At 37.7% G+C, this 27622-nt stretch overlaps 1 protein-coding gene across 4 annotated transcripts in view; it reads right to left on the bottom strand.

Moving 5' to 3' along the window:
• Positions 1-27622, bottom strand: part of DIAPH2 (diaphanous related formin 2) — an 886034-nt gene that overhangs the window by 193816 nt on the left and 664596 nt on the right. For all 4 annotated transcript variants that reach the window (XM_082609568.1, XM_082609566.1, XM_082609565.1 and 1 more), the window contains one exon: positions 2701-2836. In XM_082609568.1, the coding sequence (XP_082465694.1) occupies positions 2701-2836 (136 nt within the window). The remainder of the gene's footprint in view (positions 1-2700; positions 2837-27622) is intronic.

The raw sequence follows: 27622 nt of genomic DNA, 5'->3' as shown, positions 1-27622 counted from the left end.
TTGGCTGGGCCACGGTGTCTAGATATTTGTTTAAACATTACTCCGGATGTTTTTCTGAGGGTGTTTTTGGATGAGATAAACATTTAAATCAGTGGATTTTGAGTAAAGCAGATTGCCCTCTGTAATGTAGGTGGACCTCATCTAATCAGCTGAAGGCCTGAATAGATCAAAAAACTGATCTCCCCAGAGCAAGAGGGAATTTTACCAGCAGACTGCCCTTGGACTTGAACTGCAACACTGGTTCTTCCCTGGGTCTCCAGGCTGTCATCCTACCCTGCAGATTTTGGACTTGCCAGCTTCCATAATCATGCAAGCCAGTTCCTTAAAATAGATCTGTCTCTGCATATCCACAACCTAGAGAATCTAATACACCTCTTACTGGTGACTTATGTAACCTCACTACCACTGCATTAGTTCAGGCCACCATCATCTCTTGTCAGGACAATGATAACCTCTTAACCTCTGTTGTCTCAGGCTGTTCCCTTTCCAGTCCATTCTCTATGCTTCTGTCAAAATGATCTTTCTAAGATAAAAGCATATCACTTTCCCATTTAGAAACATTCATAGGTTTCCCACAGCTCTCAGGGTAAGACCCTTAGCATAGCCAAGTGAATGCACAGTCTGTCCTGTACCTCTTCCAGCCTCTTCTCTCAGTACTTCTTCATGCATGTAAGGAAACTAACATTCAGCACAGTTCTACTGACTCCATCACCTATTAAGTGATAACTTCCTACAAATACTGTGCTCTAGCACTTTTCCTAATTGAGTGAGACATGTCCCACCCAATCCAAGGAGACAGAAAATAATCAAGTTCAGGGAAAGACCTCGCCTTTAACATGGATTTTATGGAGTGGGCATGAATCAGCAAAGAAACACTGGAGTGAAAAACACGTCAATCTCCACACCTTCAGTATTACAGGTGGGTACCTTGAAGTGTGTGTGTATGTGAGTGTATGTGTGAGTGTGTGTGTGTTTGTATTTGCAAGACCCAAATGTTGCACTGAGATTCTGCCTCACTTATAAAACTGGGGATGTCAGCACATCTGTGTAGTGGCTTACAAGTACTGTTGTGCTCCATTTCCCCCCGAGTAAATCATAGTCATTTATTAAAAAAAAAAATATATATATATATATATTATTTTTCATATTCATTTCTATTATGGTTTTTAATAGGCTACTGAATATAGCTCCCTGTGCTATACAGTAGGACCTTGTTGTATCCCTTCTATATACTTTTCTCATCTTTTAAAATTATGTTATATTTATTTCCTGGGTAAAAATATAAACTGCAGTCAATTCCTGAAAAATTTTATGTATTTTAGAGATATGAAGAAGAAAGGTATAGATATTATTTCAGAAGATTCGCCATTAAGGGACATTACTACAGAGTGACTGACAATGATTAAAAATATGTAATAATAATTAATAATTAACTTTGGCCACAGAATGCCTAGGCTCAGATCTTGGTTCTACCTCTTACTATCTTTGTCAACTTGGGCAACTCACTTAATTTCTCTGTGCCTGTTTCCTCATCTAAAACTGAGATAGTAGCACCCTCCTACTAGGGTTTTATGAGGATTAAATATGTTCAAATGCATAAAATTCCTAGAACAGTTCTTGGTACATAGTAAGTACTATATGCTAGCTGTTGCTGTTGTTGTTATTGTTATTATTATTTGACAATGGCATTTATAAGTGCAAAGATTCTATCGCCAGACTACTTAGATTCTAATCTTGCTGCTAATACTTCTATTTGTGTGACCTTGGCAAGTTCCTTAATTTCTATGAGCTTCAGTTTCCTCATCTGTAAAATGAGATAATAATAGTACCTACCTCACAGAGATGTTATGAAGATTAACTTACTTAAAATATGGCACACAGTCAACATTATACAGTGCTTGCAATTTTTAATATCATTATACTTAGAAATAGGTGGTCCATATTAATCATATTATCTTGCATCTTGTTCAGATTTTGTTTTGTTTTTCAATTCTCTAACCCTCAGTGGCAAAGGCTATGTTTTTGCATTCTTAAGTTGCAGCTACCTGGTGCTGATCACTTTCATTCCTTACCCTTTCTTCTTTAAAAAGAAAACCAAACCAAACCAAAAAGATCTACCTTTAATATACAGTCATTCTTGCTAACCAAGAAAACAACTTACCGTATACTATGTGGATAGATCAGTGTTTTGTTTGTAGGCTCACAGCTGGACAAGGTGCTTCTCCTTATTTTTTTTGCAACTTATAACAGTGCTATCAATATCATTATGACTTGAAATGTTCAAGCCCCCAAGAGAGGGTGTTAATTATTACTGTACTGTCAACAGACATGTGTCAACAAAATAAAATTAGAGCCATAAGGCTCATCTCCCCAGACCAGTGTTTCTCTTTTCATCTCACTCTCTTCTTCTCTTACCACTGTCTCATCCAGAACATAATATGATTTGGTAAAATAAATGGAGAAAAAAAAGAGTGTTGCAACAACATATTACCTTGCATTGGTTATCTAAAAGCCTGTGTTCAGTGCAGGATGAAAAGAAATACAGATAATAACATGAAAGACATTTGATAAAAGTAACTAATAATATTGTGAATTTTCTACCAAAACCATTATTCACTTTATAATTCAAAATTATCAATAATTAAGTGCAATTATTTTGCACTTCATACCTCTTTCTTAAAAAACAGAAGCACTTCATACCTTTGTTTATATCAATGAGTTGTTTCTTTTTCTTCTGGCGTTCTAACTTTTCTTGTTCAGCTTTCTCTTTTGCAAGCTTTGCCCTCCTAGTCTTCTCTTCCATTTCTTTTCTCTTGTTGTTTTCTTTCACTGCTTCCTGTACAAATAAACAAAGTTAAACAAAAATTCTTCCATTACGTATATATTGGAGGAGTTGTGCAACATTAAAATTCTATACACACAAGCGTGGGTGCTCAGAGATGGAAAAGTGTTACAGCAGCTTTGAGGTACATTCATATACTTTTTTTTTTTTTTTTTTTTTTTTTTTTTGCGGTACGCGGGCCTCACACTGTTGTGGCCTCTCCCATTGCGGAACACAGGCTCCGGACGCGCAGGCCCAGCGGCCATGGCTCACAGGCCCAGCCGCTCCGCGGCACGCGGGATCCTCCCAGACTGGGGCACGAACCCGCGTCCCCTGCATTGGCAGGCGGACTCCCAACCACTGTGCCACCAGGGAAGCCCCCATATACTTTTGAGAGAAAGAAATAATCGTAAGATAATTCTTCTTGAAAAAAAATTATATGTAACTCAGGCTTTAACTGCTATTACCTGGGGTGCTAGAAAATTCGAAACATGAATGTTCACAGATTTTTTAACAATAAATATATTGTCTCTGTGGTTGAAATATGAAATAGTTTTGATACATAAGGAAAAGTTTAAGAGGGAAATATGGCTTAGCAGGTATTGTACCACTCTATTTTACATTTTCCCCTTATCTGAAAAATGTTCTTTTTTAAACTATGTGATAAGATTTTTGTAAGAAAAATGAGATACATTTATAAAATACTTAGAACACTTTGTCTACAACAATGATAGTGGTGGGTGGGTGTGGCAGAAGTAGTCACCATTCCATCTATATTATTACAGGAAGGAAACACCTGCACGTTTAATAGCTTTTTACATGCCAAGGTCTTTAAGAGTGCTGAAGCATATTTCAAGCTATTGTCTATTTTATTTTGGATAGATTATCTGTGGAACTCAAGGTAATCAGTACATTCCAGTAGACTGTATAGGAGAACGCTGGAGTAAAGTGTTCTGCTGGACTAATAGTATTTTAGAGAATAGTCATTTAAGAGAAATCACTAATGCAGAGATACACCGACTGCAAGTTCCTTCCATCAAGTTGTTCTGGGTTTTTTTCCTCTTATGATTCATCAGACATACTTCACAGCATGTACCAACTATCTCACAAAAGCTATTTTGTTCCAGAAACCCTAAAGAAAAGGACTCAATAACAAGAATACATCTACAAGCCTTGGCCTGGAGGTGTCTACACTGAAATATTTTTTTCTTTGTATTAAAAGGTAATAATAGTTTTTAAAAGCCTTGAAAACACTTTCAAAAAAATTCTCTTGATTTGCAAGAATTATTGGTACCTCCCCCTTCTCCTGCCCCTGTAACACTAGTACATCTAACATTAGGCTAAGAGCACAAAATAATCTGGCTCCTGTAGACAAACTCAAAGACTACCACTTAAAATAAATTTGAATAATAGAGTCATAATTTTAGAACAGGGTTTCTTAGCTTCAGCACTATTGTCATTTGGGGCAAGACAATTCTTTGTTGTGGGAGCACCCTGTGTCTTGTAAGATATTTAGCAGCACTCCTGACCTCTACTGACTAGATGCCAGTAGCACCCCTCCCCGGTACTGACAACCAAAATTGTCTCCAGAGATTGCCAAATGTTACCCAGGTTGAGAACCACTAACGTAGGGGGTTTCATAGAGATTAATTTATTCACCCAAAATTGCAAATTGTCTGCCTGCTGAATCCAGCTTCTTTTTGCAGATGTGGAAACTGGGTTCTGAATGAGTTTAAATATTTGCCTAAGGTCACACATTTATGTAATTGCAAAGTTGGGAAAATAACTCATGTCTCTCTTCTCAGGGTTTAGTGTTTGTTTTATTCTTCATGGAAGAAAGACAATGTGGCTGACACCAAAAGCACAAACAACCAAAGGGAAAAAATAGATAAATAAGACTTCATCAAAACCAAAAACTTTTATCCATCAAAGGACACTGTCAAGGGAATTCCCTGGGGGTCGAGTGGTTAGGACTCGGCACTCTCACTGCCAGAGCCCAGGTTTGATCTCTGGTTGGGGAACTAAGGTCCGGCAATCTGTGCGGGGCGGCCAAAAGGGAGGGAAAAAAAAAAAAGAACGCTGTCAAGAGAGCGAAGATATAACCCTCAGAATGGGAGAAAATATCTGCAAATCATATATCTGATAAGAATATATAAAAACTCTTACTACTCAACAATAAAATGACAAATAACCCAACTAAAAATGGGCAAAGGATTTAAACAGATATTTCTGCAAAGAAGATAAAGAACCAATAAGTATTTGAAAAGATGTTCAACATCATTAATCACTAGGGAACTGCAAATCAAAACCACAATGAAGCACCACTTCATGAACACTAGGATGGCTATAATAAAAAACAACAAAACAGATAATAATAAATGAAGAATTGGAGAAATTAGAATGCTTTGTATTGCTGGTGTGAATGTAAAATAATGAGTCATCCTGGAAAGCTGTCTGAGTTCCTCAAAATGCTAAACATAGAGTTATAATATGACACAACAATTCCACTCCTAGGTATATATCCAAGACAAAAGAAAACACGTGTTCACACAAAAACTTGCACAAGAATGTTCATTAGCAGCATCATTTCTAATCGCCAATAAGTGGAAACAACCCAAATGTCCACCAATTGATAAATGGATAAACAAAATGTGGTACATATATATCCATATGATGGAATATTATTCAAGTATAAAAAGAATAAAGTACTGATACATGCCACGACATGGATGAACCTTAAAATATTATGCTCAGTGAAAGAAGACACAAAAGGCCACATATGGTTATGATTCCATTTATATATAATGTCCAGAATAGGTAAATCCATGGAGACAAAGTAGATTAGTGGTTGCCAGGGGAAGGAGGAGGGGGGAATGCAGAGTGACTGCTAATGAGAATGGGGTTTCTTTCTGGACATGATGAAAATGTTCTGGAATTATGTACTGGTGATGGTTGCAGAACCTTGTGAACATATGAAAAAACACTGAATTGTATACTGCAAAATGGTGAATTTTATGATATGTAAATTATATCTCAATAAAAATTAATACAATTTTAAAAAGTAGATGTTTGAAAAAGGCAGGATTGAAATAAAATTATAACTTAGAATAAAAAGACAATGTGCAAAGGCAACATACATTCAGGCTCTGATATTAACAAGTTGCATGATCTTTGGTAAGTAATATGAGAGAAGGTGAGTAGAAGAGGAGAGAAGGGAGGTTAATGCTTGTGTACATTTTATTATCAGTCAAATCTCTGATCTGGTAAACAATCAACCAACATCTGGGTGTGAGGCAGGAGGTAGATGGGCCAGCCCCTGCAACCCAGGGAAAGCAACTGGAGATTCGCTCTCTGTGGACCGATACTCCGAGATGAGAATAGCAGGACAATTGAGAGAGGAGGCTGGGCCCTGCCCAGCTAGAAGATAGGAGACCACATTTTTCTCATTCTTGAAGTCAAGGAAACCTTCCCAACTAGAAAGCTCCTTGGAGGTCAAAAAGGGAGGGGCGCCACCCCATAGTAAGTGGTGCCAACTACCCACAGGCCTCTTCGTTAGAATCCATCTTGGCTGAGAGACGCGTGCACACACAGGGGAGGATCCTGAGCCAAATAGGGACTCTGAACCAAGCAAATCAAAAGGACTGGCCAAAGGAAACCCGACCTCAATCTCTGGCCGGGAACCGAAAGCCTGCTTCAAGCCGCTGGAGGCCGAGGCCACCTGAGATCAGGTGGACTCTTCCATTATCAATCTAATGGGCTATTTAGCTGCTGAGTGCTGTCATTTATTATGAAGATGGAAAAAACTGGTAACTTGCTTTTGTATTTCTTCCTTGTTCTGATAATAACAGCTACTGTTTAATGGAAATTTATTATGTGCCAGGTGTTTTAAGTAAATAACTTCAAATATTTATAGAAAACCTAGTATTTGTTCTCATTTTACAGATGCTGAAACTTAGGTTGAGGTAGGTTAAGTGAGATGCCCAAGGCTACACAGCTACTTAAGTACCAGAAGCACATATGTTCACTCACATTACCATGATGCCTTCCAAGTAGAGTTGTCAGATAAAAGACAGGACACTCAGTTAAACTTGAATTTAGATAAACCGTGAATCATTTTTTTTAGTGTAAGTATATCTTATTCAATACTTGGCATATACTTATACTAAAAAATTTCATGCGATATCTGGGACATATTGATACTAAAAATTATTCATTATCCATACAATACTTGGGATATATTTATGTTAAAAAATCATGTAATATTTAGGACACATTGCTAAAAAAAGATTTTTTCATGGTTTCCTTAAATTCAAATTTAACTGGGCATTCAGTATTTTTATGTGATAAATTTGGCAATCCTATTCCCAAGACTGTTGATTTTTTATAAGCATCCTTTTATAGACTAAGATTATGTAATGAAGACAGTAGAATAATTATAAAAACACAAGAAAGCCCAAGTCTAAACTATATTTTGAGAACAGAAATGTTGATATAGATCACTGATAGGCATTATGTGATTCATTGACTTGAATCATACTATTTTGTAGCATTCTTCACATTTCATTCCTTTTTCTTTCTTAAAAATAGAGTAAAACTAAAAAAATAGTTTATATAAAAATCTGAACTAATGCAATTTGGGGTAGAATAAAATCAGTCAACAATATCACTGAATCGCCAGTAGAGAAATTTGGCGTATGTGAATAGGTTAAATTTCTATATGAAAGGTAGACTTGCAACTGGCACTACTAAAACACCATGAATGTAAATCTATAAACAATGAAACAGACCAAGTAATAGGTTCATCAGTTCACACCTTAAATGTTTTAGGAATAAATTTAACTACAAAACAATCACACAATTTGAAATGGCATGTGCAATCCCAAAGAGACCGAAACAGAAGAGGAAAATAATTTCTGTGGTTTGGCATTAATAGAAATGAATGAACGCATCTACAAAGGCATATATTTTTCAAGCAACACAGACTGTGGAGTAAGATTCAGTTCTGATATTACCAATTCTGTCTTCATGAAGAGGCCTCATGAAGGCCTAAAACGAACATCCTATTTGTCTTGGTGGTTTCACTCTTTGACTCTGGCTTTAGGAAATTAGGGATGGGAAACACGTGCCTGTTTACTTCTCTCTCCTTAAGAAATAAATTTAAAAAGAGAAAGGGAAATCTTAACTATGGTTTCATATCAACAACCTTTAGTTTTACTAGAGAGCAAGATAGGAAATTTCAAGACTTTGTTTAACTCTCTAAAAAATGTGAAAGCTGATGGGGAGAGAACCCTTTTGAGGGATGGGATGTATTCTTTTCACCCTAATTCCTATAAAACAAAACCCAAATGATTAAAAGAATAAAAGCAACAGGAACAAATTTAAGCTCAGAATTTTTTTTGAAAAAACCTTTAAATAATTGACTGTGGTTAACAACACTGTATATTTGTTAAGCCTCACTAAACATTTTAAAATGCTAACTCCTATACTTCAACATGATTCTCAAGTAAGCGTCAATCATTATTTCTTAGGGTTGGGAATTCCAGCTGATTAGATTCTGTCAATGTACAGAACTGTGTTCTGCTAAAAGGATGCTGCTAATTGAGAAAGTTTTTTGGTAGTAACCTCATACAAGATAAGAAATGTTTACAGAAAAAAAAGTCTCAGTTTTACTGGCATATCTATTTTTCAAGAGTCAGGAAAAAGCACAGAAGGAGCAAAATGTAACAAAAATTGTCTCTAGGATTTACTGCAAAATGTATTCACTAACCTCATTTTAAGTCTCTCACTGATTGTAAGACTCTATTGCCTTACTGAAAAGTATGAATAAATTACAAATCTTATTTCCCTTGTTGTGCATAATTAACAAATGAGACCTATGGACTAAAAATGTCATATGCAAAAAAAAAAAAGCTCATGTAAATGCTAAGACTTCTCATATATTCTAATTAAGCTTTATGAAATGGATGAAACTGGCTTCGAAAATTCCAAGGGGCTCAGATGTCAGCTTCTTTCATGTCAGGTCTACATAAACCCAGCATCCAACCTCGTGATATTTAAAAACAAAAACCACCTCCCACCAAAACCCTTTCCTTACTCCCATTGCCTTCAATGGCTTTTTATCCCAGTGCTGACTTCAGAAGCACTTTGCGAGCACTGTGATCTCACTGGAAGACAAAGTTTATTTGAGGGATGGAGAAGTGCAGCAATTAGGAAGAAAAATATATCTTGGAGTCACCTTAACCTGGTTTCATATCTAAATTCCCAACCCTTATCCTAAAAGCTGTGTGACCTTGAACAAGTTAGTTACTTCATTTCTCTGAGCTTTAGTTACCACATCTGTAGAATGGAGACACTACTACTGAAATCGCTTGGTTGTTAAATAGATTAAGGGAAGTAATGTTTATATAAAACACTGAAGACATGCCTGGTACAGAGAAATGCTCAATACATGATGGCAGTGATTATTATGTGTAAAAGAAACATCTGAACGTTTAAACAGTAAGCACACATTACCTCATACGTTTTCAATAGTTTATTCTGCACAACCCCCTCCCTCTTTTTTGGAAGACATGAGGATGTGACCCAGGACTAGAAATGTAGCATCTTGACACCATCTACCCTCATAAGCATACTGAACATAATTTATAACTGTACCATATTATTGGCATCTAAGGTAATTTTAAAAATCCATATATATCACCATCACTTGGCACTCATGAAAAAAAAACCTAGAAATTTATTCTTTTCTGAGTTTTGGATCATCCTGGGTACCTGTGTGAATACACTTGTCAAGATTGTGATTCATTTCAGTATCAGAAGCTGTGTTAGAAGAGAGTCACGTAACCTTAAAAGAATGTATTGGAAATGTCCTGGCGAACAAATTGGCAATATTGGTGCCAGAGGCACACTGTGATCATGCCCCTGAGTGTTTCTTCATACATCAGGGATATTAGAAGGATTTGCAGATGATACTGAGCCAAGTCATTTAGCAACAATATAAAGAAACCTGGTATGTATTATATTGAAAGTCTTTTTATACACTAAATGTAAGTCACTGAGAGATTATTCTTTAATGAAAACTCAATGAAATAGGTGAAATTCTCTCCACATCTTTTATATTGAACTGTCCTAGGACCTGATCCTCTTTTAACTTTAATTCAAACGGTGCTTTTGGAGCTTTTTTTTTCTTTTACCTTCTTTCTGTTTTATGCTAACCTCTTTAGAATTTGAAATTGTTTCTTTTAATCACCTCTTTTAAAGTAACATAGAACACTTAAAATTTAAATCAAAGAAGTGCTGACCTGGATACTGTACATTTCTATCTTTCTTAGATAGGTATGATGATTCTAAGGCTCCATTTTTTAATGCATCTTGTTGCTAAGATTTCTAAAGTTTCCTGACCCAGAAATTTTATTCCCAGAGTAAAAATAATGGGAAAGAGGCCTATTTATTTTGTTCCTCTCAAATCAGGACCCATAATCCAAACACTCTGAGTAGAGCAGCATACCCTTGTGAACACAGGATGGCCTTTAGGAGCTGAGAGATCTGGTTTAAATCCTAGCTGCCTAGTGATCATCATGCTTTATCACTTTGGGTCACTTACTTAACTGTGTTAAGCCTGCTCTGCTGATCTACGAAATAACTGTACTTCACAGTGTTGGTTTGTGATTTAATGTGATATTGCATCGAAAGCAATTAAGCACATTGCCTGGCACATAGAAGAAGTATGCAGTAAATGGGCTGGTTATTATTATTATATAATTCCACAGTTGGGCAGTACCATTTCAGGATCTGTACTCCATTTCCTCTAGCCCAGGAGCAGGCTCACATATGCTCATGTACACTGGGGAGAAGGAAGACTCCTTTTTGATATGGAAATCTTGCAATATCAGTTAAAACTATGAAGAAATGAAACACACAATCTCTCTCAGACCCCAAACCTTTGAACAGATGACAGAAGTTGCCTTCTTGAGCCATGAGAAAAAAAGATATAGATAAAATGAACGATAAGTTTTGGGGGAAAATTCTGGGGTTTATATACTGTATTTGACAAATCTAAGAAACAAAAACATCATAGAACATTTTGCTATGTAGACTAATAATGAAATGCACACATCGTCTTACTTAAGGTTCAACACAACTTATGAGATTGTGGCAAAAACAGAGGGATGAAGTTTCCTGGGGGAAGGCAGTGGATTTTTTTTTTTTTTTTGCTGTTATTGTTTGTTGTTTAACATCTGGAGTTAGTTCTGTCATCTCCCTGAGAAAATGAAGCACATACTCTAATGCCATTTGATGTGGAAATAAGAACTTTGCTTTTCTTCCTTTTGTGAGTATTTATCTCAGAATGTCACATTCACTTGGTCTGCTTAAAGGAGAATTAGTCTACACTCAGTCTTCTACCCCAGGCCTCGCGAAACTTTCTTAAACTTTCCCCACCTGACCCATAGGAGGCTGCTGGTCCTGCTGGAAAACCATCTACTGGAGGATTTCAAAGAGAAGAGAAGATGAACATTATAACCTTTTTGCTGGTTGGGGTTCTCATTTAATTCCAGGCATAACAGGAGGCAAAAAAGGTAGAGATGGAAAGGTGGTCCAGACCAGTGAACTAGGGTTAGAGCAGCAATGTCCTTTCCTTGTCCCAGAGATGTGCTGAGCATGACGATGAAAAGGAAAGTCAATTCTATGTATGATGCCTTTTCATTATTTTCCAAAAAAATTTTCCTTAACAAAATTCTCCTTCCTTCCCATTTACTCTGCTTCATATAGGTAGATACCTACCACATTCTCTGATTGAATTGTTCTGGCTGCTAGACATTTCTGAAATTTGCTGCACTTGCCTGTAACCAAGGGTAAGGGCTACTGGGAAACACAGATCCCAATATATGTTACCACTACTGATGTGTAACTTGGGCTGAGGTCCCTATTCGTTAGTACAAGTGGGTGAAAATCCTAAAGAATACCAAAGGTCATAGTAAATCTGGATGCATCTACTCTTCCAGGTCTTTGTCAGTCCCAATTTAAGAATGGTCATGGCAGGTTACAAATGGGAAGAGACAATGTGAGCCGAGATGAATTTTTCAGTATTTGAACAAAGAACTGAACTACCAGATGATTAGAGAAAAACCTACATAAGATGCTAGCAGTGATTTGGGCACAAATTTTATGGCTTTCCATTTAAAAAAAGGAAAGAATCCTACTTTTTTTTTCTTTTTGCGGTACGCGGGCCTCTCACTGTTGTGGCCTCTCCCGTTGCGGAGCACAGGCTCCAGACGCGCAGGCTCAGCAGCCATGGCTCACGGGCCCAGCCACTCCGTGGCATGTGGGATCTTCCCGCACCAGGGCACGAACCCGTGTCCCCTGCATCGGCAGGTGGATTCTCAACCACTGCGCCACCAGGGAAGCCCCTACTCTTTAATTAACATCAAACAACTTTAGATGTTCCTTTTCTCTAGTTTCACTGTGTTTTAGAGGGCATGTTGGATTGAAGGAGTCATGACAAATGCTCAGGGCAAAGAATTTTCAGCTGCAGCAACCACACTGAGAGTCAGTACCTTTGAAGGCTCTATCAGCACCGTAATACTGCTAAACTTTTTTCTTTCCCAGATATTTCCACTTATTATGGTGCAAGCGACCTATAAAATTCCTCTTATGGAAGATCTCATGAATACTTCATCAACCAGTCAACTGTGATTGTAACTGAGAAATCTAACTTTCTCACTGGGGTAATTGAAACCTTGATTAGCTTGCTCGAGTGCTTAGGTGTCTCAGTAATAGACACCAAACATATGTACTGATACTGTAGTTAGATGGAGATTTAAGTTGTGCTCACTAACCTAAGTAACTATGGTATGAGTCACAGAGGTATAGGCTACATAACCAAATCAAACAAAATAGATATTTTCTGCCCTCTTAGATTCCAGAGATACTATGTTCCTTCCTTCCTCGACTACACTGCCCTCTCCCACCCTTAATTTTTATCTTCCCCTAAAGCTCTGTCCTCAGCTCATTCCCCTTCCTTCCTTCCTCCTCCTTTCTCTCAGTCTGTTTGTCAGAGAATCCATCTATTCCTACTCAGAGTTGAAGAAAAAAAGCCCTTCCAACAGCCTACAAGGCCTGACATGATCTGGTCCCCCCTCTACTTGTTCTGGGTCATTCTGTTCTATCCCCGCTGGTCAACTTCCCTCAGAGACTTTCCACTTATGTTCTCTCTGCTCTCAGACAGGGCTACCGAGTCTCTGCTTCAATGTCTCCTAATCAGTGAGGACTTCCCTGACCACCTTACATAAAATAATCCCTAATGAACTTCCTAGCTCCATTCTTCCCTATTGTAGTCTTCCTAACATAAAAGGTCAAAACCTAGTTAAACTTCAGATACGCTTCTCATTTTCTAAGAACTGGAAGCTGGAGTTTGTCGATTTACATAATAATAGTTTTCAGCCTGGGAATTCTCAAAACATGAAATTACCAAGAACCTCTCTATACATAATTCCCTACACATCTCATATTTCTTTATTGTGGAAAATCTGAGTGGCCTTGAAATAAGCATCATCCACCTTCGAATGGTGGGTTTCTTTCGTAATCATCCAAAGGTTGTGGTTCACTGACCTCTACATTTATTTTCTTAAAAATGCCAATGCTTAGTGTTTCTGAGGGCTGAAATCCATGACATTTGTCACAGGGACATAGCGCCACACTCTGCAGCGAAAGTTCACTTGTGTAGAGATGAGTGTTTACATAGAACCTCCAAGGTTAAAAGAAAAGATGTTTTCTAACTTTGAAAAGGAGATCTTTGTTTTGAATGAGATATTTGCATGATCCACACACGTTCATAACACACAGCTTTGCCAGTGATCTTTTGGTTTAAGACCAAACCGTCTCAGGTTCGGGAGGAAAGTTTAGATGAAAAGTTCCTTGAGTTTATTTGTATAAATGACTCCCTCTTGGCAGAGGAGAGACATAGAAGAAACTGATCTGCTGCAGGAGAGGAAGCCAGTTAAGTGAATTCCAGTACATGTTCACTAAAGCAGTCCTCTCTTGTATTCAGCACAACCAGCTTACTGCTCAGCCTCCTTAGGAAACAAGTAAAAAATTAATGCATCTTTCACATGCTGTACATATCAGGAGGTTTGACAGACAAACAGATCTTTGCACACTAGTGTGGTCGTGAAGAGAATCTCAAAGGTAAATTATTCAAAATGAGAAGAAGGAAGAAAAGAAGACTGTTATGTGCAAATCTCCTTGTATATTAAACTTGCAGTTGGTTACAAAGCGGTCATGCACCGATAATGAAGGCTGGATGTAATCCCCAAGGCCTTCTTTTAAAATTTGCCTTACAACTGCAAAAACATGGGATCTGAAGTTGGAGGAAAAATTGCCTCTCCCGTCACAGTCCATTAGAAAGCTGAACTCTGATTAGCTAGAAGTTAATCGACAATCTGGAGCATGGAAGAGGTTTTCAAATGCTGCAAGTTTCTTCAGACATATTTTTCTTAGTAGGTATTGGAGTATCCCTCTTTCCATCTGGGAAAGAAAAACAATTGAGTTTGACATGCCTCTATGGACCTCGACTTGATTAAAATCTACGAAGCGCTTTGGGCACCTATAGGAAGTTAATCTATAACTTAAAAAAAATTATATTTTGAACCAAAGGAACAAAATAAAATTCTGAAGTGACTGATAAGATATTTTAATGGGAAAGCATCTTGGGGAGGAGTGGGTGGGGAGGAAAGGGCAAAACAAGTGGTATGTTACAGCTCTGAGAGCTGAGTTTACAGCCTTATTACTGTCACCATCTTAGAAGATGCAAGAGGCAGCACAATCAATTAGGTTTTTGATGAGACCAATTTGGGTGGGTTGAAAAGCACCTTGGAGACTTGGAAAAGAATATCAGATTACCTTGACAAGTAGAAATATACACTCAGAACAGGAAAGACCCTCAAGAAATGCGCTCCAGTTCTCTGCCTGTGAATAGGGTTCCATGAACTCCTGCAGGAACCTATGCTGATGCTTAATCACTTCTAAGAGGAAATACTTACTGATGTCTAATTAAAAGTTGCTAGTTTCTTAAGTCCATATCTTGTCTACTAGCTGCTGAGAAATAGAAACCTGGTCAATATCTTCCTTAAAAAATTCCTCATGGAAGTATAACGTGTCCCCAGGAAGCACTGTGGTGCCTGAGTCCCACAAAAGTAAAGCTGATCCTCAAATGCAATGTGGGGGAATTTCTGACTTTGTAGGGTAAATGCTAGGAGGAGGGATGGGGTAAGAGAGGACCTTAGGAAAATTAGTCTGGACTCCAAATTAAGCCACTCAACATCATTTTCTAAAATAACAAGTCTCGGGCTTCCCCTGGTGGCGCAGTGGTTGAGAATCTGCCTGCCAATGCAGGGGACACGGGTTTGAGCCCTGGTCTGGGAAGATCTCACATGCCGCAGAGCAACTAGGCCTGTGAGCCACAACTACTTAGCCTGCGCATCTGGAGCTTGTGCTCTGCAACAAGAGAGGCTGCAACAGTGAGAGGCCCATGCACCGTGATGAAGAGTGGCCCCCGCTGGCCTCAACTCGAGAAAGCCCTCACACAGAAACGAAGACCCAACACAGCCAAAAATAAATAAATAAATAAGTAAATTAAATTAAAAATTAAAAAAAAATAAAATAACAAGTCTCTCATACAGAGTCCTCGCTATAAATTTAATAATGTTTAGGTTTTCCCTTGGGTCTTCTCTCCTTGTTGGACATTATTTTTTAAATTATAGGTTTCTCCATCCTCATATGTATGTCTCTCCCACCCCCGAAAATGAACCAAGCTGGGAAAAAAATACCCTAAAAGATGGACTAACCAATATCTAGGGTAAGGCTATTCCCAGTTTTCCACGCTCTAATTCTCACAACACATCATAGCATTTGTTTTGTAACATTTTAAGGTGCAACTGTAAACTTGTAAGATTGGTTCCAATATATCTGTTGAAACCAGGAATCCCATCCTTCAAATGGCCACCTTGGGAAGCCATAAACTTATTTTGGTGAGGACCATTACTCTGTGATTGAAACTCCTCTTTCAGAATTGAGCTCTGAATCAAATAAAATCAGTCTCATTATTTTAGATCCGCAATATTTTTGACCAGAGATTTTGTTACCCAGTTCGATCATACACCTTATTCATAAAACTTGGCTCGTTATCACTTTTGGCTGAGTTCAAAAATCAAATCTACCTTCAAATTGCAAAGATTTAGTACCCCTGAAAAGATCTAAAGCACAGGCCACATAACCCTTCGGACAAATCTAAAACAGGCATTTACAAAATATTTTGGGAAATGTCATTATCTTTCTTTTTTTTTAAATAAATTTATTTATTTATTTGTTTTTATTTTTGGCTGTGTTGGGTCCTCGTTGCTGTGCGCGGGCTTTCTCTAGTTGCGGCGAGCGGGGGCTACTCTTCATTGCGGTGCGTGGGTTTCTCATTGTCGTGGCTTCTCTTGTTGCGGAGCGTGGGCTCTAGGCATGCGGGCTTCAGTAGTTATGGCACGTGGGCTCAGCAGTTGTGGCTCACAGGCTCTAGAGTGCAGGTTCAGTAGTCGTGGTGCACGGGCTTAGTTGCTCCGTGGCATGTGGGATCTTCCCAGGCCAGGGATGGAACCCGTGTCCCCTGCATTGGTGGGCGGATTTTTAAGCACTGCGCCACCAGGGAAGCCCTGTCATTATCTTTCAATTAAGATAACAATGGGGGTAAAATTCCTTTGACTCTACACATTTCTGGTTTGTCTTTAAAAAATAGTCATACCTCATATACTGTTGATTCACGATTATTACTCTAAGAATCAAAAACCTTTTCCTAGTGAATTTATGCATGTTCTTGTGTATATGTTGTCTGCTTGATGCCCTTAATTATTTTCTATTTGACTAATTCCTAACTGAACTTATTTCTGAGGGAAGATACACATCAAAAAAATGTTCATATATATATTAAATTTGCATATACATATTAAAATGTATATATATATATATATATATATAAATTTTAATGAAGTGTTCAAAATTCCTCTGGACTTATTGCCATTGATAATTTTTCTGTCCTTCTGGTGATGGGAAAGACAGGGAAAGGAAGAAAAGGCCCAGGAAGCACAAAAGCTAAGGCAAATGGAGCCTTATTTGCACCCAGTGACTTGTACCTTCTCTGAGAAGCAGGAAACTTTCATTGAGTAACTACCATGTAGGGGGATCAGCGAAAGTATTACAGACAAGGCTCTTGTGCTCCTGGCACTTAGGGGTCATCCAAAGAAGCACTAGAGTATTAGTCCTCTTTCAGTCAATCTCCTAGACTGTCAGTTGAAATAGTATTCTAGAGTCTAGATCCTATTTTTTTGTTTCAATCATCATTGAGAATAAATGTCACGTGGGAGGGAATCAAATTCTTTGTGAATAAAGATTCTGTCTTGGACTAACAAGGCACCAATTCTTTCACAGAAGTAAACGAAAATGGTTTTGCTCAATTTGCTTTTCACAAAGCCATCTTGATTGCCAGTCAGAACTCTGTGCTCTTCTAAGAAGAAAGTGATTATTTGATGAGTTGTTGTCCCACTTTCCAGGATATTGAGAGAAAGATGTCCTTCCGGTAATTATGGAGTAGCACCTTTCCCTTTATTGATGTCTGAACAATCAGGGTACTTTTCATACATAGAGAAACATATATAACACTAAACAATGACTGGAAGCCAAGCAACACAAATAAAAAAAGGAAAGCTGATGAGGCACAGTAAAGCATGGCAAGACGGCCCCTAGAGGTCACAGCGGTCCTGCAGTGAACCTGACACTTCCATGCTTTATTGTTGGTAAGGGAAATGCCATTTTCATTAAGTAGAAGAGAGAGAGCATACTTCTAAACCTCTCTTCCCTCAGATTAAATTGGAGACCCCAAGGACTGCTTCCCTAACCATCACATCAAGATACGCTCATCCTTTTTCATATATGTTAAATATGTAACATGGATTCAGATAACCAAAGATTTCCTTTATGTACGTTTGCTTCAGTCTTGGTTTAGTTTAACAGCATCTGAAAGGGCAGGTGCTGTGTTGGTTTAGTTTGCTTCACGTATGATATATTCAGATAAGCACTCAAGTATAAGCCGAACAGAGCATCTAATACAAAGGTGGCATGTAATAAGTATTTCTTAATTAATGAAGACAGTGATGATTAAGTTAGTGTAAATACTAGCTTAGCATGTGTGATAACAACATTCTGACTTAGGTTTATCTCTTTTGACAGTTTGGCCTTTTTTAAAGAGCCATGCTTAATTTATGGGAGGAACAACTCTAAGGGAAGAGGCAGGCAGATTCACCATGAAGCTAAATGAAGCAAGAGCATCAGTACCCCTCACTTGCATGGGGTGGGGGAGGGGCGCTGGCAACGTGTTCACCTGCCCATGTGTTTTTGTGAAGCTTGCAAAAGAAAAATATTTTCATATTATTTTTCCTAAATGGATCATCCCAATTTATATAAACTCAGGCCTCACAAATCTGGATCTTCCTTTGTTTAAGGGATATATAAAAACCTGAGGAGAACTCTAATGAAGAATAAGGGAAGTGCTGAAAGTTTGGGAAATGCCAAACCAGGAACCAAAAAAAGATGGATAACTAAGCCCAGGGAAGACAGGATTAAGGGATATAACTCTATCCATGGAAGTGGATATTTATTTAAACGACAAAGCTTATCTGATATCTTCCAGATTTCCAGAAGCAGAATAACAGTGCCTGCATTTGAACTCTAAGAAGAGAAACTCTGTTTGAGAATTAAAAAGAATTTTATAGTAAGAATGGCAAAGCAGGGGAACCAAGTCAAGTTATGAACATGCTTTCTCTAAAAACCTATTTGAAGAATAGCTATTTAGCTGCTAAAAGGCTCTGGAAAACATGCCAGGAGCCTGAGTTACGAGATAAACCTACGGGGAATTCCTCACTTTCTATTCTAGGATATTCTGGCTCTAGAAGTGTGTATGTCTCAGTCAGTAGTTCATAAAACAGGAAAAATTACATGAATATCTTGTTATTCAACCCCTTGAACTTGGGGTTGGTATAGCCAGAAAGAGTTGATCTGTAAAAATACCTGAAAATAAAATTAGAGTGTGGATCACTTCACAATTGGGTTTAGATAGGATAGAGGGCAGGACCAGGGTATCCTGCTTTAAGATCCTCTTTTCAAAACTAGAAATAATAAGGACATTGTTATACGGTGGTGATTGTTTTCTGGGAAGCAAGCCATTCCATCTGTATATGCGCATTGCAGCTACATTCCACAATGTAAAATCCATCCCACTTGTGATTATATCCTTGATCATGACCTAGATTTGGCCAAATATCACTGCTTCCTTACTGATGGAAATATCCTTGTCTTACTATGCTAATGATCTACTGCCCTCTCTTTTACCTCCTCCCTCCCTGGATACTATGCCATTATTTATAGAGGGGTTTTCTGGCTTCATCATGAATCTTCTGCTTAAGTTGCCTTATTTATTGGTATAGAGGGATTTTGCCATTAGGCCTGACATGTTGGACAAATAACTTACTAGGGGATTTAGGGAGTTTACAGACACACTGGATTTTATTTCCTGTACAAAACTTTGCAATAATAAACGTTGTGTTTTAGATTTGACTTTTCAGTGTGAACTTCTGTATAACGCCTTTCTGACTCACAGATACTCTACTACAATGAAATCTCAATGTTACTTTCTACATACTGTGCATGTTTATGCTTAAGTACTATAAGGGTAAAATACAACACTATGATATACTTAAGAAATTTAATATGACTAAATTTTATCCTGTAAAACTTAACGACTATTTTTCTTCTTTGAAAATGCAGCAACTCCCCTAAATAAAAGTTTTATTCCCTTCAAAGGGTTTTTGAAGATGGCAAGACTTAGAGAAGGTAGAAAGATCAGGTGTATGTTTGAAGAATAGTCCTTCTGTAATAATTTTTACCATAAAGAGAAAAACATCCTAGAGACATAAGCAGGGGAGTAGTTGGCCATGGATAAATAATGAAGATTTAAGGGGTCATAGTCAGTCATAAGGGAACAGTAAATCACAATGTAATGCTGACAAATGAGAGGCTGGATACTAGAATGTACAAATAAAACAGTAAACATGAGGTACTTCCTGTGCCTTTGGATAGCTCACTCAAGAGTTATATGTACGTGGAAAATATAGGTCACTTTGGGATTTCACAATGATGAGTGATGGGGTGAATGTAGATAAGTTTAAGTACTTCAGTCAAATATTTGCTGAATCAATGTTGATGAAGAGTCAAAAGAATCATTAAAATAATGAAAGGTTTTGGAAAAACTGGCCAAGGAAGGCCAGGGGAAGCGGAAGGAGACAGCTAGAGGACTTTGAAGCATTTAATACAAAAGACATTTATTATTGGGTGTCTAGCACAGAAGGAGCACGATCACCAGTTACAAATATGGTTATGGATCAATAAATATCTGCTGGTGACTAAGTGCCACACACTCTGCTGTGTGACAAAAATTCACAGACAGGTGAGATACATTTATTCCAGAGGAACTCACAGCATAAAGGAGAAAGCAGGTCTGCACACCACCAATTATAATGAGCACAGTGTGACATCACATTAACCACATGATGGAAACATACAAACTAGGGAGTGATGAATTCTCCTTGGAGTTGAGGAGGAGAGATTAGGAAAGATGTAATGGAGAAAGTCACCACTGAACGGAGTCTTGAAGGAAGAAAATGATTTCACCAGGTGAAAGGACGATGGTGCACATGATGGCATTCTGAGCAGAGGAAAAGAAGAGTGGTTGGGGGCAAATTAGACTGCCAAGGGTTTCCAAATGATAGTTTAGACTTTACTGTCACCCGTGGGTGGCCATTAAAGGTCTGAGAAAATGGGTCTCCCAGTGAGACCTAGGCTTTATTATTATTTTTTAAATTTTTAAAATTGAAGTATAGTTGATTTACAGTGTTGTGTTAATTACTGCTGTACAGCAAAGTGACTCAGTGAAACATATATATACATTCTTTTTCATATTCTTTTCCATTATGGTTTATCACAGGACATTGAATATAGTTCCCTGTGCTATACAGTAGGACCTTGTTGTTTATCCATTCTGTATATACCAGTTTGCATCTGCTAATCCCAAACTCCCACTCCATCCCTCTCCCACCCGCCTCCCCCTTGGCAACCACCAGTCTTTTCTCTATGTCCCTGATTGTGTTTCTGTTTCGTAGACAGGTTCATTTGTGTCATATTTTAGATTCCACATATAAGTGATATCATATGGCATTTGTCTTTCTCTTTCTGACTTACTTCACTTAGTATGATCATCTCTAATTGCATCCATGTCACTGCAAATGGGAGACCTAGGTTTTAGAAAGAAATATCTTCCAGTGGTATAAAGATGGTTTGGAGGCTACTAAGTCTGAAGTCAGGATGACTGAAAAGATTACTGCAGGGGAGAGACAACAAATACCAAAACTAGGGCAGTTGAAGTGACTGTGATTCAGACAGAATCAACATGAACTTGGGGTTGAATAGATGTGAATGGGGGCGGAGAAGAAGATATCAAGTCGTATAATTAACCAAAAGAGAGAATATGTTTATTTAATTAACAGAAGCAGAGAATCTGTTTATTTAATTAACCAAAACAGAGAATATGTTCATTAATTAGTTATATAATTAACCAAAACAGGAAATTGGGAATAGATGTAATGAGTTCCATTCTGAATATGCTGAGTTGGAGACAGTTGTGGGAAATCTAGTTGGAGACATCCAACAGACAGTAAACTTGAGGCTAGAGCTGAAGAATAAGATCACAACTCAAGAAAGAGTAGAAACCGTGAGAACAGATATGAACTGCTCAGGAAAAATTATGTAGGACAAAGGGTAGACCCTTGGTAATGCTCACATTTAAGATTGAAGGACGGGGATCCAAAGGAATAGACTGTGGAGATATTCCTCCTGAAAGTCAAAACCAAGAAATTCTGCCCACGTTATGACAAAGGATTGTTCTACTGATTGGGATACGTGTGTATCATAGTATAAGGCAGAGTAGGGGGAAAATAAGGAGTATAAAGCATATATTGTATATCTAATATACTATAGGCACTAAAATGACATAGAAGTACAGTATCTTTTGCCTCCAGGGATACAGAAGTAAGTTCAGGACTATTGGCTAAGAAAGACTTGGGTCTCACTAAGGCTTGGGTCACTCCCAGCAGTATCCTGCTGAGCATGCAAGATGAGGGCAGCAGTTCTGTCTCAGGGGCAATATATAAAGACATGAATGTCACCTGGAAAGGAAAGGGGAAATCAACAGTCCAGCTGATGCCACATCTCTTCTAGTGAAACTCCTAATTCCCATCTTCTCTAAAAGCTAACCCCTCTTAAGGAGGGACTTCATTTGAAAATTAAAACACAAGAGACTGTATCTGTTTTCTGTGATTTTCCTATCAGAATCTCACCTCCACCCCCTTGTTTGCATGTGCTATATTAAGGGTCAGCAAGCTTTTTCTGTAAAGGGCCATATGGTAAATATTTTCAGTCTTGTGGGTCATATGGACCCTGTCTCAAAGACTCAGCACCACCATTGCCATCATAGAGTGAAGGCAGCCACAGACAATACAGAAACAAAGGAGCTTGGCTGTGAGCCAACACAACTTTATTTACAAAAGCAGAGGGCAGGCTGGATTTGGCCCCTGGGTCATAGACTGGTGATCCCTGATCTATATCACGGGGGAAGCCAACACCAGAGGATGCCAATCTGAAAAACACAGATCATAGAGCTGGATTATGAGACCAAAACAGACAAGTTGAGTTGTGGAATGTCCTTGATCGGGAGAAAAAAATCTTAGACCTAGAAAGATTAGGCAGCCACTTACATGATGTTCTTTCAGAGTTACAAGAAAGGCTGCCTTTCTCCCCAACATTTCCTCTATCAGCTAGCCATGCTGCAAGAAGTTCTTGACAGCAGAATTGCTCTGCCAGATTAAGGCACTATCCTGAATTTAAAGGGCATGCATGTAGTGGAGAATTGAGTGACACAGTACTGCATTAGTTTATCAGATCAATTAGCTGACAGCTGGCAGAGAACAAGGACCAGTGCGAAAAGAATCCAAGATGAACTCAATGTCTTTGTAAGTTCCTTAGAATTTTTCACTCTTTTGGCACTAAAAATATGCTTTTACTGTACTACATGCTTTGCTATACATCCCATCTTTTGTCAGAGCTCCTGTCTGCTTCTAGGTAAAGATCTCTGTTTGCATAGACTCCACATTTCAGATGACAAGGTTATAATTATTTAATTGAAATGATAAAGCCCTTGGGAAGACTCTCTCTCAATGGGGGCAGAATTCATTTTTATTTCTCCTATACCACATAAGGATACACAACTTATGAAATAGTTAGGGTTTGTATAAAAAAAATCATCTAAGTGTAACTAGTGAAGTCTTCTAAACAAGAAAACTCAGTGATTCCTATACTTACAGAAAAAGTTATAGTGCTAAAATCTGTCTTAATTTAAAATACTGATTGTACAAGGAACTTTATCTTTTTTTTTTTTTTTTTTTTTTTTTGCAGTACGTGGGCCTCTCACTGTTGTGGCCTCTCCCGTTGCGGAGCACAGGCTCCGGACGCGCAGGCTCAGCGGCCATGGCTCACGGGCCTAGCTGCTCCGCGGCATGTGGGATCTTCCCAGACCCGGGCACGAACCCGTGTCCCCTGCATCGGCAGGCGGACTCTCAACCACTGCGCCACCAGGGAAGCCCTGTCCAAGGAACTTTAATGCTGAAACCTGTCAGCCATTGCCATGTGGCTTTCCCATTTGGCACATTTTTTTTTTCTTTCCATTGCGTTTATTATGTTGTAACACATAATTTTCCTAATAATAATGTTTATAGTTTATTATCTCATTTTCCCCATTACAAGTCAAATTTCATGAGGGCAGAAATTTTAGTAAACTAAAAAGTGCCAGTAGCTAGAACACTATCTTTAATTCAGTGGGAACTCAGTAAATATTTGCTGAATGAATGAATGAGAAAAAGCAAGCAAGCAAGCTGGAAAAGCAGAGCTGTCTTGTATCAGCATATTCCAGCTAAAGACAGAAAACAAACAAAGAAGGGTACCTTGGAAATAAACAAATAATCTTTTCTATTTAAAGTTCTATTCCCCAAGATTGTTTTTTAAACTATTTAAATGAACCCAAGTGTGCATTTCACAAAAAAAACATCTCCTTCATTTGTATTTTGTGAATTTGGAACTTTTGGCAATTCAAACAATGCTGAGCAGCAATGTACTTTTGGGTTGTCTATTTTATAGATACTTTCCAGGCACTTACAAAAATATTTGAGCAACAATATCTACATACGTAAGCAGTTATAGTTACAGTAATAGTTATAAATTAATTTGCCCTATGCATTAAAGCCTGTTGCCTAAAGGATTATCTAAAACATATTTGGCCTAAATAATGCTCAAATGTAATAAAAATGTATTTCTATGAAAATATTATATGCTTTAGACTTTTAATACAGTATGAAAGAACAACCACATAATTATGATGTATTAAAGAAGCTTAATCTTAAATTGATTTTTTATTTATAAATCTTGTATTTTAAACTAAGGAGCAAGTATTTGGGCAAATACTTTCTTAGAGATGTCATCTGATGAAGGAGAATGGCTTATAACACTAAAAATAATTAATCTTCAAAATAAAGTTTCCAGGTTGTAAGGGACATCAACCCATATCTCCCATCTGGAGATTACAATTGGTCATTACAGTTATATTTATTATTTCATCCACATTTTAGTTGATCATCTGTCTTGCTCTTCTGAATCACTGTTGCTTTATTTGTCTCTAATGCACATGAAGCTTGTTTCTTTTTCTTCTAGACCAAAGACAACTGAGCAAAAACAAATTATATACTATTCCAAACTATACTGTCCCCATATAAACAAGTTTGGATCTTTTATGCACTATTAGTGAAACCTGAAAAAAATAAATGACTTCAACTAAACCATCATAATGAGTAATCCACGAATTTGAACACAGAATTTATAAGATCTTGAAGAATAATAGACTTTGAACATCTTCCAATTCAAAATGCCAGGATTTAAACGAATGACTGGTCTATTTCCTGGCTTTTCGGGAATACCATACAATCTCTGATTTGCCTAAAAGTCCTATCAAGAAAATCAGGACATTCTGATTATTGTGAGGCCAAACACTTGTAGATAATAAAATCAAAACAGTTATATGAGCAAAAATAGAAACTGTTTCATCATCAGGATTATAACATGTTTTAGATATAAAAAAAAAAGGCTTCAAAGACTGTATTCTATGATTTAGAAATTTGATTCAAGGAGAGAATGAGAGGAAACAAAAGGAAAAAAATATATATATATTTAATATATAAATATATTTATATAAATGTATTTATATAAATATAGATAGATATATTTAGAAGGATATTTGGTCTGACTTCAAATCATACTATTACTTTTGTGAAAGGTTTTTGTGATTTAACAGTTTGCATTTGTTAACTAAAAGACAGCCTAGCTGAGGTAAATAATGGTTCTTAAATCAAAATGTACAGCAGAGACAAGTAGCAGAAGGCTTATGAAGCACTAGTGTGAATGGGCCCAACTAGCAATTCACCAATTACCAATTGCCACAGGCAAGTTTAATGAGGGTATTATGTAAAAACAAAAAGAGAAAGCAAGATTACACTGGTCTATTTACAGGTAACTTCCAATAGTCAATGATGGCTAGCATGGCACCAAAGACCAGGTATTTTGGAAAAGGCATCATGAAATCAGCTAATTAATATTTTAAATCACAACTGAAGGGATAACCAATGGCACTATACACTAAATGCTGATGGTCATATACATACAGGCATAAGCTGCTAGGAAGTACAAGTAAATATACACTTAGGGCTTAAACTTTCACAAGACTTTTTATTATTATTATTTTAAGAAAAATACATTCATAATTTAAATACATATGTACTTGCACAGACAAATGTCTGGAAGAATATATGGCAAGCTATTAATATTGTCTCTGGGTAGTAGGATTTCAGTTTGTTTTTTTTTTCTTTTTTGCCTATGGTTTCTAGTTTTCCTACAATTTACATGCATGATTTAAAAATTATACAAGTCATATGAACCAGAACAGCTTTCAATGATACAGAAAATATCAGTAATTAAAACAATACTTTACAGTGATCGCATCAATAATTGAAATTATTGTTAATATATTAAATTGATGTGACAAATAGATGCATTATTAATTTATCTAGTACAAATTCTGCTTATTAATTTGAGTCACCTCACATTGTCTTCCAAATGAAAATTAAAAAAAAAAAATCTTTAGCAGCTAACCCTAAAGCTGGGTTTCTCAATCTTGGCAAGGATTATTTCTTTGTTGTGAGGGATGGTCCTGTACATTGTAGGATATTTAGTGGCATCTCAGGTTTCATCCACTAGATGCTAGCAGCACTTCCTCCTTGTTTGTAACAACCAAAAATGTCTCTAGACCTTGCCAAATGTCTCCTGGGAGGCAAGATCATCCCTGGATAAGACCCACTGCCCCAAAGTAACACCAGACAAGTCAATCTTTAAGTAACTGATTTTGCCCTAGATAATCTGCCTTGATTAGCCTATTGCTCAGGACGGCTGTCAGTCATAAGTAATTGAAGCTTGGTTACTGCTGTCCAACCATATGATAGATAACCTTTAGATCATAATAATTACCTGAAAGCTGCTTCCCTGGAAATGAAGTAGCTGTCTTTCCACTTTGAACTCGGCACGGAAAACTAGGAAATATACATGTTTACCACTATACATAAACACCAAACCAGTTGGGGAAACAAAAAAAGGAAGGACTTCTTTAAATGTGAAAGGCTGCAGTACACATGTCTCTTCTTTGAAGCCTTCCTTAAATCAGACAGAACAAATGCCTCTCTCCTCTCCTCTCTCACAAGCCCTTCGTATATATGTATCATTTTATTATTAGAATTTGTTCCTTTGATGGCCTTTTCCACTAGAATGTGAGCTCTGGACAGCCAAAATTTTGATTTTCTTCATCTTTGGTTGTTTGGTTCATTCACTGTTATATTAATTCATTGAGTTAATATAACTCAATGAGTATATGTGTGTGTGTGTGTGTGTGTGCATGTATGTGTGCGTGTGTGGGGGTGGGTGTATACACACACACACACACAAACACACACACACATATCCTTAGTGATTAGCCTACCCATGGTAGGCTAATTATAGTGCTGGTCACCGAGGATATGGAGATGAACACATTACAGGGTAAAATATGCTAGGATGGAGGTACGAAAGCACCCAGAAGGGATATCTAGGCTAAAGCTGGAGCTGTAGAGAGGGTTTCTTAGATGAAGGGTTTCTTAGATGAAGGGTTTCTTGATTAAGTTGTTAAAGCAACTGGAGAGGAAGTGGGGGGAGGAGAAGAAGAGGGAGGAGACATATTGGGCAAAAGGGGCTCCATGGGCAGGGTTCCAGGGAAAGTCCTGCCTCCTACTGCCTCCTACAGGGACTAGGGCATGTTTTCTGATAAACAAATGAGGATGAAGCAGAATGAAGAAAAACAGCAAGCTGAGAGGGTGACACCAGGAGCATTAACCTCTGGAATCTTCCTGCTCAGGTTTTAACAGGCAGGCTTTGATAACAATCAATAGGTTTGGCCAATCTCAGGGCCACTGGAAAAGGTCAGCTCATATATTTTCCCGCTTATCTTATAACTTTCCAGCTAGTGAAACCGAG

Source organism: Mesoplodon mirus (genome assembly GCF_964341445.2).
Source record: "Mesoplodon mirus genome assembly, chromosome: X".
NCBI classification, from domain to species: domain Eukaryota; kingdom Metazoa; phylum Chordata; class Mammalia; order Artiodactyla; family Ziphiidae; genus Mesoplodon; species Mesoplodon mirus.
The sequence above is the reverse complement of the archived record's forward strand: the minus strand, read 5'-3'. Positions and strand labels throughout refer to the sequence as shown.